The sequence below is a fragment of the Cottoperca gobio genome, chromosome 20, assembly GCF_900634415.1.
Source record: "Cottoperca gobio chromosome 20, fCotGob3.1, whole genome shotgun sequence".
In the NCBI taxonomy this organism is placed as follows: Eukaryota; Metazoa; Chordata; class Actinopteri; order Perciformes; family Bovichtidae; genus Cottoperca; species Cottoperca gobio.
In genome coordinates this window covers 4,982,686-5,001,236 of record NC_041374.1, presented here as the reverse complement: position 1 = coordinate 5,001,236, position 18,551 = coordinate 4,982,686, and the positions used below count along the sequence as shown (strand labels likewise).

The following is an 18,551-nucleotide window of genomic DNA, read 5'->3' as shown; positions in this document are numbered from 1 at the left end:
GGTAGGAAAGGCTGACTGTGTGTGTGCCCCCCTCCGAAGTAGGCCTGTTTCTGCACACAGCTGAATTATTAATATTTGAGAGCAGATATCACAATGTATTGATTGGATTTGCGAGTCACCGTCTACTTTTAAAAGTAGTTTTTTATGACTGCATGTGTTTAGTGGCCTTTTATGAAGAGTCCCTGCTGAGCAGCCTGAAAACAGATTTATTTAATAGGTGTTTTGATTAACACATGTAAACTGCGTTGCTGTTAAATAAGCAGAGAAAGATGGTCTGGAGGTCCTCGCTATTGTGGGTTTGCAGCCTTTGGCGGTGGCGGCTAATATACTTTTGATGCGTGTCTCTGATGTGTATGTGTGCCAGCGCCGGCCGTGCTGGTAGACTCGACCCTTCTTACTTCCGTTCTGTGATGTTGGCTTATCTGAAGCTCTAAGCGTGCACATAATGAGAAGAGAGAGTATCTGGCTTTTTCTCTTCTCCTCCTGCAGGCATGCCATCCAAAGGCCTCCGACAGGATGCTTTCATTTGTTGCTCCCCGTAATATACAGCAGCAGCAGCATCATAGTAAATGTAGTGGAACACACCGCTATGAATAACTCACTCGAAAGGAGAAAAAAAAAAAGCTGTCACCTTGTGCGCCCCTACCCCCACACCTTTCACACATGCACAGAAAACCCCCTCAAGGCTGAAATGGGAGCTTAGATACAGTAGAGAACAGGGTCTGTTGGACATTTGTCAACACTCGTACTCTTATTTGATTGTCCTGCTGTATTACAAAAACTTCTCCTGTCGATTTTTTCTTTTTCTTTTAGTTAAACCAGGCAGGCATGATGGCCTCATGTGGCTGCCTGCATGTCAGTGGACACACATAGCGGGGGTGTTGCCACAGATGGCAGATCAGCACGCTGGAAATTCAGCTTTTGCATGAAACTGTTGCTGTGCTGCCCCCGCACCAAACCTCCATCCTCACATGGTGTTAAAACTGTCAAATAAACCCGTCCTACTATTTAACCCAACTGTCTTAAGAATAGATGAATGGAAATATGTCATAGGCCAACTTTATATTTTTATATTTATATATTTATCATAGTGATTTAGATTAGATAGGACCTAAGGGGAGAACTTGCCCACTATTACCCACAAATATGCACTTTACATTATATATACAGTACATAAACGGGTGATTGAGCGTATATGTATGTGTGTAACAAATGGACCCGCTCCACATTGATTTACCTCAGAGGCCTGCTCTATATCCCCATCCAGCTCATGTCTGTAGCTCACACAGTTTACAGCGGGTCCACACATGCCGGCCCACATTTATTGACCCCTTCATGTGGTGGAGAGTCAATTAAAACCAAACAAACGTGCTCGGTATATTGACTTATTGCTGCTACAAACTGAAGATGTAAGAACACGCGTTTAAAATGTGTCTTTTGAACCTCAGATCTGCTTTTTTAATAGCACTGTTGCAGCCTCATAAAACAGTCCTTGTACACAAAACCTTCAAATCCAGTTCTGGTATGTAGCTACTGTACAGGTCTCTGGAAATGACAAATCAAAACAAGGAAATGAGTCTTTGAAACAGCAGGAAGTATGCGCTTAGTCCAGTGAAACTACACTGAGCAGCGTTTGTGTTATTGCCTCTGATCCTGTGGGAATAAAGTAATATCAGACCAGTTGTGCTGGTAAACATGAGCGTGCTGTGGAGTCGTGTGATTTTAAGGGTATTGAATTCTCTGATTTGTCCTCCCTTAACTTGCTGTTACTCGTCTCCTCCCATGACTTGGTCCTTATTTAAACTTTTCATCGGCTCGGAAAAGTGAACGTATACAGATACTCACGTCTAACCTATTGATAGAGCATCACTTACTTATACAAAATGTATCAGACGAATACCCAACGTGTATGTATAACGTATACAAAATATCGGCAACCCGCTGGTGTACGTTGATATAAGGTAAGGTATAAGTAGTGTTCGTTAAGAGCAGGCTGTGTTACGCTGGGGTGCGTTGTTGAACGCTGAGTCTGTGAAAAAGTTTTGAGCATGTTCAAAGTTTTTGGACGTACCCAACGTGTGCTTCATAAGTTATGCAGACGTTACACATAAGTTACGTTACGTTAGACATACGTGAATACTGAATACAGTACGTGAATACAGTACGTGAATACGTTAGCGGTACGTTAGATATCGGCTACGTCGGCTGACGGTGAACCCTACAGCCGACTTATTGATAACGAGTGGATAACCTATTCCTACCCTATGATAACATTATCCCTGACGACGGAGTAACTTATTAAACGTGTTTCTACAGTACAGCTAGCGTTCAGCTAGCGTTCTGGGAGCTTATTGGGGTTTGAATATAGGATATAGGGTCCCTGTGAGTAGCTCATCCTCACTTCTTCATTGCACGTCTTGATGAATACATGAACCCATCATCAGAGAGCATGGAGGATGCTGAGAGGCTGCGACAAGAGTACGTTCTGTTCTCCAGCATCAGCATGACGTGAACCAGATGGCACTTTTCCAGCTCCGTTGTCCAGACGCTCTGATACGTTTTGTATAAGTAAGTGATACTCTATCAATAGGTTAGACATGCGTATAATAATTCGTTATATATACGTCAGCTACAACATCTCTGTGGAAAGGTTGGACGTATTTGGACTCTGACACATTTTGAGCTAATTTTCATATACGCCGACATGTTTCTGCCGTACGGAGCTGTGTGACAGGGCCGTGTGTCTGGCGTGTTCGACGTATCGTCTGCGTCCTTCAAACGATCACAACTTACCCTTAATTTATATCAACGTATTGCCGATATTTCGTATGCGCCGGCATACGTTTCTGCCATACAGATATGTGTGACAGGACCTTAACATGGCTGTGAAGTCTTGTTTGAACGTCTAAGCAAAAGCACCATGTTGGGTATTCTTATTTATTTTAAAATGTATTATTATGAGGGGTACAGTCTAGACCTGCTCTATATGAAAAGTGCCCTGAAATAACTTCTGTTATGATTTGACGCTATATAAATACAATACTTCTTTTGATGCGTGTTTAGACGAGAACAAACAAAGTAGTGATCCAGAGGGTTACAGTTTGTGGAGTCTGGTATTTTATAGTTGATATCGGTACATTCTGTGAAAGCCCCTGAGCATTTCTGAATAACTGACATTTTAAATATTCTTTTACTTCAGTTTGAATTGCGGGAACAAGACGCTTATTATTTAGTCGCACATGACTCCATCGTTCTGTTAATATTGGTGTTTTGTTGTAATCGTATTGACCCAGTCCATCGTTTCCTGTTTCCTGACATGCTGCATGTACTGCTCCACAGCACTGTCGCTACTATAACCTCATGTGCTCATTCAAGGAATGATTTGGCCTTATGTTGTGGCCCCCCAGCTGTAATCATGATGCATAGCTGACTCCCATGATGCCCTGCCACAGATGTCACCCAGAATGTCCTCTGTGACATGTCAGCTGTGGTGGATTAGAAGCAAGTCGTCGTCAGTTTGCGTGAAGGGAAACCCTCAGTAAGACCGAGGGATGAGAAGAAAGACCGCTACACCGTCATTTTCTTTTCTCTGCATCTAGTCTACATCCTGCTTTTTAGTTTTGTAGCTTTGTGTCTTCTTTCGATCGCAGCGTTCTTGCGGGTTTTGGAGTTTTGAAGTCTGATCACATTCATGCATGACCAACACGGCCACGATTTCCATGCATTTGTATGCAGCGCTGGCGAAGAGAGAAGCGGCCCCCGGTCCTCATGGTCTCTGAGTTTACCGAGCTTGTACTCTCAATCTCCATTGTTAACTTTCAAATGCCTTTTTTCAAAATCGTTCACCGAGTGAAAATACTATAACGTGAGCTGGATGGTGCTGTAGAGCTCTTACAGGAGGTAGCAGGGAGCCTTGTAGAAAACCTGAAGTGAATCAGAGGAAGTGTTGCACAATAGGAAGTGGTGGGTTTTTGTTTGTGCATAGATTTGTTCCATGTCTTATAAAAACTCTGCAATCAGGGAAGGTAGCACATGAGGACAACCCTGTTAGTGCATACTTAACATCTGCAACCATGTAGTTTAAAAAGGAAGTTCAAGTACGAGGTCATGAATGATGTTACATGCAGTGTTTTGTTAAGAGGTGTGACCAGTGTGTGTGTGAAGAGAGCGCTCAAAAGGACGCCGTCTGAAGCCAGAGGAAAATGGAAACTATTTTTCCCTGTAAAGATATAGTTGAGTAATGTCTATACCTGAGCAGAGAGTGTCTCCGCCATGTTGAGAGCCGTGTGCAGACGCTCAGAACTTTGAATCGAGAACCTTTTTAACGAACATTTTTGAAATGTCTCTAATGAAGGCTTTATTTTGCGTTATGACGCCACAGCGGGCAATGTTTCCAGTAAACCCTGAAATCACCTCGTGTAAGAGATTGTTATACATTCCTTGAGCATTATGATTGACGTTTTGTCGACTCGTGTTTCAGAGGCGGTCCTCTGGTGCAGGACTGCGACCCGGTGCCACCTGCCAGGCCGGGCCTCCCCGCTCCTGACTGACAGTCTCACAGCTCCACTGCTGGTAAGTCCTCGCATCAAGTCACGTTTTTCAAGATTGCATCAAGGTTTATTGCTGCGACAGAGTGTTTTCATTATCAAGTCAATGTCAGAAAATTGAGAAAAGTGTCGAATCTGTAAACATCACAGCTGAGAAGCTCGTTCTCGTCAGTAGAAATCACCACAACCAATAACATTTGACCTTTAACTCCCTCTTCCATGTCTATAAACGGCATCACTGCATTATATTCATTTGACTATTTTCACACTGTAGGCTTTCATTCTCTACTCCAGATTACCATCTATATATATTTGCTGCTATTTGTTTACATGTCTATTTATATCCATTCAAGGACAGAACTCGTATCTGATTCTGATTTGAATAGACGGCGATGTTTGAGAAGCCGGTTGTTGGAAATAGGAGTTGCACTTTGCATGACTTGCACTCATTTTGTACCTCCTTATACATTTGGTCAAGAACTTGAAAAAGAGCTCCTTTTTTAGTTTTCAGACTTAGAGATACAGGTCAGATTTATTTTAGGGGAAGACATGTAAGTAGGACACCGTCTGCTTCAATTTGAATGCAACATTACATTGCTCCCTACACGCTGAAGAAGAAATGATGGAGGGGAACCGCACCATTCACTGACAACCTGTAGGAACCCTCTACAAGAAAGTTTCTCTCTTCTTCTCTACCTTTTTTTTTTTTTAAAGGTATAGTTTGAAGGAAGAAGTAGCACACCGCGCCTAGATAAAATTGCAATTTTGTTTGCATCATCCCCTCATCTGAGGTTTAAACGTGATCAAAAATTCAGAACTGTTGTAGTAGCTGTGGCACGCCCATGCAAAGTACACGTCATTATGTAACGCCTGTGGCATACCTAATTATTCTAAGTCTTATTGTGCCGTGCTGTGGGTGTATGTGTAATGCATGCTCAGGAAATGCATTGCAGAAGTGCATTGTGGGCCATAAAAAGGAGTTGAGTAAAGTTGGTGCTCCCAGCTTCCTGTCCCCCCCTCAAGGCCAGAGTGTTTATGTAACTGCAGGGCGCAGGGGTCACTGCTTGCACGACAAACTGGCAGCTCAGACGTGAAACTCACCGCTTCATTGTACATGTTTTTTTATTTGATTTATTTATAGTTGTATAATAATAATAAATAAAAACATTTGATCATGTTTCCTGCGCACATTTCCCTTCATAGCGTTCCTTTTTGTGTTTGTTGCTCAGGTTGTTTTTCTTCACCTCATCATTTCCTAACGCTTGCACGTCTGCCCATCCCTGTTGTATTTTCCTCCTTGTCTCCTTGGAGATTGTAACCATGACACATAGCCATCATTCGATTGGCTAAGCTCTGGTTCTGGAATGCTGTGCCGTTTTGACAGCTAAGCCTCAGGTGGTTCATATATAGGACCGCTAAGTGTGTGTTTGTGGAGGTTAATGCCGAGCTGCAGCGGTGCCTCGGTAAGATTTAAGCCATTTACTAAAATAGCCTGAATGGCAAGTTATTTGCGTTAGCATGCAGTACACACCCCTGTGGCAGTACAGGGGAGCAGTAGACGTGTTGCATTATACATGGAGAATGGAGCTGAGTTAAATCAGCAGGCCGAGGTTTGTGTGAATACATACAGGATGGATTAGCCTCGCTAAACCAGGGGGAGGTGTAGTAAAGTAGCCCGACAGGAAGCTCTTCTTGGCTTTTCCTGGCGCCATGATCATATTTGGGTCGATACTGCCCCCAGGTGGTGAAGCCTAGTACTGTTATACCTGTGTAGATGATGCCTTGTGCACAGGAAATATAAGATTTATAGCTTTAGAATTAGGGATTCCCCGACTATCTGTTATGTCTGTTATTTATTCTATGATATCAGCAAGTATGTCATTAGATACACATCAAAAGGTGTGTTCGTCCTATTTAATCAATTTAGAAGGCATGCTAAAATAGTGTGGAAATATCAGTTGCTCATATGGAAGATGGGCCGGCCTCGTCCTCACCCGCTGAACGGGTCATTTGAGATGATGCATCTGAGTGGGTGTAATATGTAGAGTGGCTTGTTATATCAGCTAAAAGCTCGCAGCTGCTCTATTATTTATGCCACTGAAGGGCTGACTCTGTATAACTTCCTGCCTACGTTCCCTTAAGGGGCACGCCAGGCCGCTGTCATTCCTCTGCAGACGTGCGTGTTGTCTTCATGTCTGGCAGATCAGTAAACGTGGCATTAACATTTAGTCTGCAGAAATGGCATTTTGTTTGTGGTGCGTTTTAGCCTGAAATGTCTGCATGTGAACACTGGATGGTGCTCTTACATCAAGGACCAGTGCTGTCCATAAAACTGACATGTGGCCTTGAGTTATAAGTGCATTTTCTTTGTTGTTTTCTGCAAAATTCTGCACCAATAGTTCTCTACAAAGACATTTCACTGCAACCGCTGTCATTTGCATTTTTATATCTTTTCTTTTCTTTTTTTTTTTTTAAGCAAAAAACCTTTCCCGATGCCGGCATGTTATAGCAGAACGGTTTGGGAGTGGTCTTCCCCACCGTTCCCTCTGTGCAACTCATACATGTTTGCATCCTCCAGGTGGCACTCCTCTCTTACTGGATGAAGAGTCTGGTGCTCTTCAATTTATCACTCATCATCCATCCAAAAACCTCCACTGTGCCCCACCCAAAATCCCGTTAGGGTAATATTGTGCAGGGGAAAAACTAAATATGTAAGATGATGCTCCCCTTGTATTCCTTTTCAAATTTAAATTGGTCTTAAATTTGGCTCAACAACTGCTTATGTGAGGCATTCGCTCTCCTGAATGCTCATCCTTAATTCTCACTCTGAGTGTTGACGGGGTGACACCGGTGAGTCAGTCAGAAGGTCAGTCGTGTAATGATGGTTTTGGGGCTGTTTGAGCTGAAGAATGGGTTTAGGAGGCAGATGCCCCGAGGGAGGTGCTGCTTAGACGGACGACATTGAGTCAATACGACCCCCTTAATGATTTCCTAAGTAAGGAAGGAATCTGAGGACTTTCAAGGGCAGGGTGGGGAGTGCTTCCTTCTGAGGCAGACGGAGCAGAGAATCAAAGTGGTTGATTTGAGTTCATACAAACGCCTTGGACTGGTTTTTACAGCTCTAAAGGACTCTTTGAGATGTATCTAAAAAAAACCCCTTGGGATGATCACATAAGGCCCCCGTGGTGTTGGTTGTAGAACTTGCTGCATTTCTTTCCCCAGTTAAATGCATTGATCTGAAATTAACATCAGTCGCGGCTGTCAGCGTCTGTCTGTGTGTTTTTGATGCTATAAAGTGGTATTGCTGTGACTGAAGTGGCGCTAAGAGCCTCTTCATAGAGCCCGACTTTCAATGGAGCCAGCGTTTTAGCTGACTCGTGTGTATGTGCCTGTTACCATGGTTTCCAACTTTTGTCAGGTGCCGTCCAAAGAGAGAGGGGCTAAGCCGAGGATGAGGCGCTCCCACTTTCATCCTCCTCTGATCTGCTTCTCTGGACAAACTGCCAGTTTCATGTGTTTCTTTCCATTTGTGCTGATTGGGTTCATTGCGGCTGCATGGAGTTTGATGCAGAAGTTGTTTACGGGGGGGGGGGGGGCTAACCCTTTAGCTAAGATGAGACTGTTGATACTGGATGTGAACTCGTCTATCGCCGTCAGTTGTAAGGATTTTGTTTGGTTTGTTTTGGTTTGCCTGAATATGGGTGAGGGGGGCATTAGCTGATGTTTGCGACAATACAGAGGCGTGGCTACGAGGTATTTGAGTTCACCCACATAAACAAACAAATGGCAGACCCCCCCACCCCCTATTTCCTCATCGCCCTGTTGCCCCTAAGCCATTTTTAGTCAGCTGGGTAGGATTGGCAGGAGATGGTCTGGGGTACGGAGTAGTCGAGTGGGGGGGGGGAAGGTGGGGGACGCATGCCAGCCCCCATTTGGGAAGTGCTCCCCCATTTTCTGCCTGTCGATTCGGGCCAGTGTCAGTGAGCTCCGGCGGGTTCAGGTCTGGCCGAGTGGGCTAATGCGATGTGGCGTGTCACCCGGAGAATCTAGGTCAAGTTTAAAGCTGCCTAGCTCTGCCCGCCTCTGCTGCTGCAGTGTGACGCTTCACGACCCCTCCCCTTCCACACATGCAATAATATTCAGCACACGTCCTTTACCTACAACACTATGTTTTTCTTAATATAAAAATCCTTTATAGACAAATGAGATATGCATTTTTCTTTCCAGACTCGCACAATCTCAGACATAAACATACACCCTGCTGCCTCTCCCCATCCCCCCCCCCCCCCCTCTCTCTCTCTCTCCACACCCCAGGCAAGCTCTCAGCCTCTCCACGGCGGAGCCCACGTGATGCTCCTAGCTGTGTCTGCGCCTAGCCGGGGAGGGGAGGGCGTTGTTTTTCTTCCATAGTAAAGCAGCATGGCACGTGGATCCTCATGCTGCAGCCGAGTAGTGGAATGTCAGCACTATCCATCCCGTGCATTATCCAGCCATCCGCCCCCGAGCCATGTTTGTAGGACGTTGCCGCAGTGTGCTCGGTTTCAGCAGTGCCCTGCTTCTCGGAGAGCATATTAAAGGGGGTGCACAGAGCTGGGAGATGTTAAAAGGCAGTGCCATCCAAAGGTCACGCTGCTGCATGGGCGTGGCACTTTTTTGGTGTCTTTACCAAAACAAGCTTCAACCTCTTTGGCGCAATTTACAAATATTTGGGAATAGATTTTTATTGGTAATGTTTTAGTTAAATAAGTGATGCAATGTATCATTGCGTTCAGCTGCAAATGAAATAATTCCTTATTTATTAGCATATGATGATGATTTGTTTTTTATTTTAAAATAATTAATAATAATGTGAAATTGCTGAGATGCACAAAAAAAAAATCAAATCACATTAAATCACTAAGTGCTCAGTAGTGGAATTAAATATTTCAGTTGACTTCACTCCTCCACTAATCCGCTGTTTTTGGCGCATTACCTCATCTGTATTAATATATTCATGTGCTTTCAAGTCCTACTACTACTGTACTCGCTCCTCTCTCGGAGCTCGTCTCTGATTGGCTGCTGCAATGTTTTCAATGGCACCAAATTTTTTTTGGACTCCATGGATACAGTGAGCTGTTGGGTAGATCGGCTCAGCCAATAGGAGAGCTGCGCGGGCTCTTGCTTGTCAGATTCTGCCCCTGGCCTTAGAAGCAGCCCTCCCGCCCTCGCTGGGAGCACGCGATGGCTCAGTGGGGGGGTTCAAAACAACAACAAGGCTGTCGTCGGACTCTCTGTGGTGCCCTGGACATGCCAGCACTACTGGGTACTACTACAGCCACTGAGGGAAGGAAGGAGGGAGGGAGGGGGACGGACGGTGGCTTCAATTCCTCAATTTCTCTCTGATAAAGTATCTATGCACTTCATCCTCTTACTACGCTATCGCTAAGCAACCAGTTCCTCTGTTACTAACGCTTATTGTTGTGAATGTATCTTTAAAGGGAGGGGTTGTCATCATGTATGAGCTGCAAAGTTGATGTTCTTCTATAAATGACGGGACATTTGAGTGGAAGAGTGGGATATAAAAAGCTGGTAAACTTTGAAATACAGCCATGTATATTCCCGCCCTTAAAATGACCTCATTTCAAGCAGCACAAGGGAGCAGCGCTGGGCCTACGAGTGTGCCAGTGCCCGCGTTGAAGCGCTGCGAGTCTTGGCAGCTCTGGCAGCCAGCCGGTCGGCTAACCTCAGTCTGTGAGCGGCTGAAAGGTGGCAGTAGAGCTCCAGAGGAAGCCTGGCAGTGATGGGGCAGTGCCCACATCATCCAGCAGGGTGAGGTCAGTGGCAGCTCTCATCCCTTCTGAGGCTGGATCAGGTGCTGCTTTCAGACAGCCAGGGAGGTGCCAGCGCTGGCACAGTCAGACATTCAGGTCACATTAGTGAAGGGTAAGAAGACGAGGCTGGACAAGGCAGGTGGGTCTTTGCAGGTGGTCACTGGGTCGACTGAGTGACTAACGGTAGTTACGGCTGCTTTCGAAGTAAATAAAAGTTTTGTTTTTTTTGGTTGTGGGATAAATTGGAGTAAATTGCATTAGTTGTAAATAGAAAAACAAAAGTAAAATGCTCACCAAATATTTAATTAACAGCATTTATTCACAGAGCACATAAAGGTGAAACACAGGCCTGCAAACAGCCAGCTATTAAGTCCAAGGTAACATTCCTTAAATGTCTTGTTTTATCCTAAAAGTCCACAGACCAGCCTGAGAAAACCAGCAAACATTCACATTTAAGAAGCATAAACCAGGGACGTTGGGACTTTTGACCTAAAAAATATCCTTAAAATAGTTGCCGCTTAATGTCCTTGAAGAAACTAAAGTGACTTCTGACTACAGCTGAAACAATAGTGTGTGTGTGTGTGTGTGTGTGTGTGTGTGTGTGTGTGTGTGTGTGTGTGTGTGTGTGTGTGTGTGTGTGTGTGTGTGTGTGTGTGTGTGTGTGTGTGTGTGTGTGTGTGTGTGTGTGTGTGTGTGTGTGTGTGTGTGTGTGTGTGTGTGTGTGTGTGTGTGTGTAAACCTGAGGAAGCATTAACATGCCAAAGACGTTGCTTTCTCCTCTAACATCTATTAATAGACATGTCGATCCAGTACCTGGTAGGAAGGTGATCTAATAAAGTCTTTGTGCACTCAAACTCAGCAGTGTAGAAATTGTCCATCACTAATATTTTCTGTTAGCGTGAGGACATGACCCACTGCTAGGTTTTCAAGACCCCCCCCCCCCATGGTGCATCTCATGCATTTTAAAAGCACTCCATCTAACCCTCTGCTCCTGACTGCTGAGTGTGTACTTTGCTCTGTCGCAGCACCTCCTTGTCTCCCAGCGTTACCTGTGTTTGCATGATTTACCCTGTCACCACTGCCCCTTACTCAAGTCACTTTGGCTGTTCAGCTGCCACTCATCTCCGATGACATCGGCCTGCTGAAGTTTAACCTCTTCATTTTTCCGCGCCGACCCCGCTTCCACCCTCCCAGGGTACATCCTGTCCGTCACCGAGGGTTAAAGCCGTCTCCGTTGATGCAGCCTGCCGCTGTTTCTCTCGACAAACTGCTACAGATCTGACCCGTCGTACGTCTGTTACGTCGACTCTATGCTTTCTAGGAGTGATAACGACGGCAGATCAGAGAGCCGTGCAAGGCTGTCACTTCTATCACCGCTGAGGTGTGCGTTGTATCAGTGGTACGTGTGCCTCTGCAGGGAAGGTATGGATAGTGAAGTCACAGTATGACCACACCAGTCGCCCGCTCTTCCCCAGTCACCAGCCTCATCTTCGAGTCACGGTCTCATTTACAACAAGTATATAGCACAGTGATGCAGCACAGTGTTATAATGTAGTTATAAGTGTCAGCGCTCACGATTCTTACAGGGGGACTGTACAGTTCAGGCTCTGCGTTAGTTTTGGTGCAGGATTATCTTCTCCCTACACACTCTGTCTGTTGATTAGCCCGTCGTCAGAAAGCTGATAATCTATGTATTGCATTCCTCAAGCTCAGGACGTAAACACAGGCTGTCTTCACTATCTGCAGTGTGAAGATAGTAGTTCTATATTATTGTAAATGTGTTAGACGACACAATCAAAGGCGTCAATATTGTGATTGGCATTTATCTTTTTTTTTGTGACATTTTTAAACGAAATAATTAAAAAATTAATATAATTGACCGTTTTTTTTCTACAATATGAAAATTGAACGCAACATTGTGGCTTCATACTCTATAGTAATTGTACCATCACATTTGTCAAAGTAAAGCAGCACATTCTCACATTTAAAAGGCAGAAACTTGAGAAATGTATTAAAATAGTGACTCAATTATCAAAATAATTGCTGATCATTTCAGCTTTATGATGAATAATTAGGTGCAGTTGTACTCTCCTTTCTCTAGAGTTTTATTTTTTGTTGTACAGATCATATACACACTTCATAAACTCGTCCTTATGTTTCAGTATAACAACTTCCTTTATAGAAATGTAATTGTCTTCTTCCTGTTCTGTGCAGACAACATGTACTTCATGTGTGGATGCGATTACATGTGAGTTCCCTGCTGTAGAGTGTAACGTTCTGTAAATGCAAAGTAAAGAAAGTTAACAAAACAGAATGTTTTTCTTTTTATGGACTTTTTGGTTTGACATCTGGTTTGACAAGAACCTGGGCACAGGAAACACACGGTGGGGGGAGGAGAGGAGAGGAGAGGAGAGGGCGGGAAAAGGGGTCCGAGGGGAGTACTGGTGTCTGTGGGCACATCTGGGGCACCAGAGCAGTGGAGCAGAGCAGGAGTGTGGTGTCATGGATACAGTAGTGTTTCACCTCACTGCTGCTGCATTCCTCTCATTTGCTGATCCCTCTCTCTCTCTCTGTTCCTCTGCAGGTATCGTAACATGGGGAACCTACTGAAAGTTCTGACTTGCACAGATCTGGAACAGGAGCCCAATTTTTTCCTCGATTTTGAAAGTGAGTTTTTTTTTTTTTTTAAGTACTCGCTCCCCCATCCTGATATCGATCACATGAATATCTTAACATAACATTATCAACTCTGAAATGCTTAAGTCTTTTCTCCCCCCCCCCCCCCCCCTCTCCACACACACACACTTATCTTTAGCACTGTTCTTCCCAGCGGCAAAAGAATCAAATCTACCACTAGAGCTTCTGCACTTTCCCATCAACCTGCCGCTTCCATGTTGGGATGTGTGCAGAATATCAAGCAGGGCAGAGTTGCAGCAGAGCCCCCTCCTCAAATGTAAAGCACTGAAGTTCAGATGCTGCGTAGCCTAAGGCCCCTCAACATGGCTTGATCCTGCGCTGTAGTATTCTCTCACTTGGCAAACCCAGAGACTCGGTCATACCTATAAAGGAAACAATGCCTCATACAGCTCACACTGCTTCTAGGTGATTCTATTATATTCAAAGAACATCACAATTATGAGTCCAACAAATATGTTTTTATGCAACACTTTAGTTTTTGTAAAATGTCTCTAAATTATCCAAATTCTCAGAAGAAGAAATGATAAATTACAACACAGAGCAAAGAATATATAGAAAGTAAAAAGAGGATTCTGTAGCTGCCGATATGAGCTGTGTTCGAGGTTATTGCTTCTGCAGGGGAGTAGGAGTTTACACTCATCACACTTGGCAAGGTGTTCTTGCTTCAGGTGGTGGAAAAGGTTCATAGTGTTCTTCATTGCCACTTCTCTCAAAAACAAACTGCAGCTCTGGGTGAAGAAGATGGTTCATCTTCTTCACCCAGAGTTGTTTCAGAAAGGGTGTGCATAACCCTTTTTTTTTCTCCTCACATCTGTCTTCTCTTATCTTGCTCCATTTTCTTCCTCTTAGCCAGGAAAGTGGGTGGCGTCAAAACTAAGCACTGGAAAGATGAGATTATTTCAGTGAACTCTCATTTGCATAATTGAAAGTTGCATATTAGACTTCTTAACATATCGGAGGATTGGATGGAGTTCCTAGAGCTGCCTTTTTTTTTACTGAATGTTGAGCCCAGTGTGAATATGGATTAATCGCCAATCCCATCGCCCTGTTGACCTTTTTGTTGTTGTCGTCGTCCTTTGCAGATGCCCAGCCCACAGACGCAGAGCGAGAAGTGTGGGAGCAGGTGGACGTGGTGCTGAAGGACGCTAAGGGGATCCTGGACGAGCTGCAGGCGTACAAAGGAGCGGGGCAGGAGATCAGAGAGGTGATGATGCCCACCTCCGACTGACGGGACACAGAGCTGCTGCACAGTTAGGACAGACTGCTGTGTTGCATCATATATTGCCTTTTTTTATTTCTTTGTGTGTCCTCTTGGCCACATCTGAAGTCAGTCAGAGCCTTCATTATCCACAATGTTAAAGCTTTCAATCGACATGAATTGCAAGTGAGACAATAGTAAGAAACAGTAAAAACATTAGCTTGAGGCACGCTAAAGCCCCTTCCTGAGGGAAGCGATGCAAATCGTGAGTAGAATGGAGCTTCTCTTTTGTGTTCAGCACATGCCGCTTAGTTGCATCTGTTGCACTTAGAACTTGTGTCAGAAGCCTTGTGACTTCTGGCCTCAGTCTGTTTGCCCTGGCCTCTACGTGAAGCCGGACGCTAAAGAAATTCTACATTTCTTTTCCAACTGTAGAAGCGTTGGCATCCTGTTTCTGACTCCACACAGGCCTGGAGTGGACCACAGTGGCTTTGTGAACAGGGTGAGGTCAAATGTCTTCTGTAGCGTCAGAAATCTGCAGGTTGTGAAACTTTCACGGCGAGCTCAGGGGCACAGAGTGAACATTGTTTCCATCTCCAGAATACTCCTATAACATCCTCACACTCGGTTTTAAAAACAAATAAAATCAATACAGCAGAACTTGTAGGGAGGAAAAACAGGTGGCTACATTTCCCACAATGCAACAGACAGACAGAGAGTTCAGGTGTTATGCTAGTCTACTGTAGCCTTCAGCTGCTACCCTCATGAGACGAGGAGTGGGCTACAGACGTCTGGAAAACTCACTTCTTTCTAACTCTACCTCATTTTCCAACTTGTGGTGATGAATGTATATTAATATATCTAATGCAACGTTTGTATTTCCAGGCGATCCAGAATCCGAACGATGAGAGGTTACAGGAGCAGGCGTGGGCGGCTGTGGTTCCCCTGGTGGGGAGACTGAAGAAGTTCTTTGAGTTCTCCCAGAGATTAGGTACATCGGTGGTTCTCACACAGGTTTCAAGTAGAGCGAGCTCAGTGTGAGCTTTTCTTCAATGTCACATGTGACACGGGCGCTGCAACATCCCAATGTGCAATAAATTGAGCTGTGCAGTTTGTCATTTTAAGCTCAACGTGTTGCCATGAAGGACGAGAGCAGACGTCCTTTAACGCAGAAGGTCTCGTACGCAACCTTAATTGTTTGCATAAACATCTGCATTATTGACTGCTGAGCTGCACAAGTCAAAAGACATGCAACACACACACATAACATGCACCCCAGCCTTGTATAAACATGCTTTGAAAACCCCCACAGCCGTGCATTTCTCAGCATGCTGCTTGCGTTGCACTGTGCACTGACCTCTGTGTTGGATGGGGCTATAGGTTGTTTAATTAGCGTGTATACAGGGGGGGAAGGGGGAGTAGGCATACTGCTCCCTGATCTTCTTATGACCCTGAGGCTGATGGGGGGGGGGGGGGGGTGGAGCCCGCCATGCCTCAACGCCCTCAACCCCGTGAGCTCAGTGGCGGTGGTGAAGGTAGTCAATGGGAGCAGTGGGCGGCAGACGCCTGACGAAGGCTATTATGTAATAAAGTAGGCCACCTCCCAGACTCTGGCTGCTGCTCTATTTCACCGCCTTGACTTTAGGCTTCAGGGGCCGTGGTGGCCTCCGCAGCCGGCCCTCCTGCCTGATATGCATGAAGCTGGAAGTCTTTTACTACAGGCTGGTGGATCTGCAGAGCACCACGAACAAGGATTAAAGATATTATGGAGGGATGTTATGCAATTACCCTTTTGTTTGCATTTGAATTGAAGGGACAGATTTCTCCCGCCCCAAACACCAGTTCTTGCATTGAAACACAAAATGTGTCTTGAACTTGACATTGTTGACAGAAAAAAAAATACATTCTTGTCACAAAACAACATAAAATCCAAGTCGTCATCCTGATATATCTTGTACTGCGAGTCAAAACATAAAAAACGAAACCTTCCGTATCAATTTTACAGCAATAGCGACAACACTGTCACATGTGAGACGCTGAAATCAGCAAATGTTTAGCATTTTTGCTTGACGAGTGAAAATACATGAGATTTGTTATGTAAGGACCAGCTCTCTGCTTTCTGCTCTCTGCTCAAACTACTAGTCTTTACATCGACGCCTATATTTAACCTGACGGGACGATATACATTTTCTAGCTACAGACCGTCTACTGATTATCAAGATTGTAGATTTGAACTGTTACTGAAACAAACAAACGTGATTCAGTTAGTCTGGTCCGTCAGACGTTGTAGACCAGACTAAAGTCCCACCGCAGTCTGACCCTCCCCTCTCAGGGAGTAAAGCGCCTACATGCCCGCATTCTGCTCGCCTGCTCTGCCGTGTCCTGATGAGATCAGACATCCCCCCCCCCCCCCCCCCCCGCCGCCCCGCCTTTCCCCGACTTCCCGACATACTAGAGTGGCTCATTTCTGAAGGCCTGAAAAGCAGCTCCATCTTAACTTCTGTTTTGACTGGGATGTAGAGGGCGGGGCTAAAAAGAAAGAAAAAAAAACTGCACTAAGGCCATTTTTAATCAGCCGCATCGCTGCAAACGCTGGCCCAAGCAGATGGGAGTCATTACTCAATGGTAAACGTGCTCAATGTACTGCACTGTACTGCCAGCGCTCTGCCCGTCTCCTGAAAGTCCCCGTACGATTATCTTAAGTAGACCGCTGTCTGAATCTGCCCCTTTTTCTAGGTTATGTTGACATGCTCATCGTCATATGTAATCAACAAGTATTATAAAGTACACTACGAGTAAATCTAAAGCGCTCAATTTGGCACCGCACAGCCTTATTGCTTCAGATGCCGAGCTCGTCTGCGTTATGTCACTGTTGAAGCCTCTTCTCCGGCGTCTAGACTGCGCTGTGAACGCAGTCTGCATCTATAAATAAGATTTCCCTCTGGGCTTGAAAGGTTTTCTATTTCTTTCTTTCTTTTTTTCAAACTGTGGTCGAGCAAGACATGTTTGTTTAACAATATTGCTCGTGTGGAAGTTGTTCGCTGCGCTTCTCTTAATCTTTTCCTCATTTCCCCGCCGGTGCTCCTTGTGCACGCTTAATCATCGGTCTGTGGGTGTGGTGTGGTGTGGTATGTCAAGGCATGGCACAGGCTTTGTATTTACTTACTGTCAAAACAATGAGCGTAATCCTGCTTGAATGAAATCCCGTCTCCCCCCCCCCCCCCCCCATTTCATGCCAATGAGATAATTAGTCCCACGTCTCATCTGCATCTGAGCAGGAAAGCCTCTCGGCCCCCCCCTTGCCCTCCCTCTGCCCTCACCCCTCCCCCAGGCTGGCACTGGGCCCTGGGCAGTTTGGGCACCACCGCTGCTGCCCCGTTATCTATCCATGTCCTAATCAGGATGCTTCAGCTGGCTCACGCTGTACACTGTTGACATATCTAGCTGTGTTATGATCTGTGTCGGGAGCGCTTCTTTGGCCTCATCCATCGCACATGTAGAGGAAGGATCGTTTTTCTGTTTTGGAGCGAGTTTTGCATTATCTGAATCGAGGGTCTCAGCAGGCAAAGAGGGCGTCGCCCTAAAGCATTTGGCACATTTGTCATTTTGGGCAGTTTTAGTCTTCAGTTTGCTTTGGTGCAACTGATACTCTTAATACGTGGTTATTATTCAGCAGTCTGTGTCTCTGACAGCGCTGCACCTCTAACACCAATATATCTCGTGTAATTCACAGAGGCGGCGCTGCACAGCCTGCTGGGAGCTCTGACCAGCGAGACGTACGACGACCCCACTCAGCACCTCGAGCGGGAGCAGGCGCTGGCCAAGCAGTTCGCCGAGATCCTGCACTTCACGCTGCGCTTTGATGAGCTCAAAGTACGACTGCCTCTTTCTCCAACAGCATCCGTTTCGGAGTCTTAAACTCCCAACTCACCTTTTTCGATGTTGATATAAACTCTGCACTTTTCTGCTGTGATACAAACCCGACCTCTTAGTCGCCGTACAAGCTGCTGATGCCCCCACAAATTGATTTTTTTTTCAACTCTGCAATTGTAAACTGCAGCCAGTGAGCGCGTGCTTAGCATTTAATTAGAATCCTGATTCTGCTTTGCTGTTTATAATACAGTGGATGTCAGTGAAATGGCTAATGAGGGTTATAGCGTAGAAAGAGGCCTGCAAATTGTTGTTATCCTGAGTCGACTTCTGCATAATGTAGCGGGTTTTTAGAAACGATGGAGGGAGGACACTTCGAGAACCTGAATTAAGACGCAAATTACAACCCATAAAAACACCAGGGCTCGA

At 45.3% G+C, this 18,551-nt stretch overlaps 1 protein-coding gene across 5 annotated transcripts in view; it reads left to right on the top strand.

Annotated features, from left to right (window-relative positions):
- The window catches only part of fam49bb (family with sequence similarity 49 member Bb), a 28,125-nt gene that overhangs the window by 3,649 nt on the left and 5,925 nt on the right, over positions 1 to 18,551 (top strand). For 2 of the 5 annotated variants that reach the window (XM_029457470.1, XM_029457471.1), the window contains exons 2-6: positions 4,481 to 4,572; positions 12,942 to 13,024; positions 14,137 to 14,258; positions 15,138 to 15,243; positions 17,986 to 18,125. In XM_029457470.1, coding sequence (XP_029313330.1) covers positions 12,952 to 13,024; positions 14,137 to 14,258; positions 15,138 to 15,243; positions 17,986 to 18,125 — 441 coding nt within the window. In that variant the 5' untranslated portion in view covers positions 4,481 to 4,572; positions 12,942 to 12,951. Of the gene's footprint in view, positions 1 to 4,480; positions 4,573 to 9,709; positions 9,850 to 11,044; positions 11,780 to 12,941; positions 13,025 to 14,136; positions 14,259 to 15,137; positions 15,244 to 17,985; positions 18,126 to 18,551 lie in introns of those variants that run through there. The other 3 variants (XM_029457472.1, XM_029457473.1, XM_029457469.1) reach the window with 3 other exon arrangements.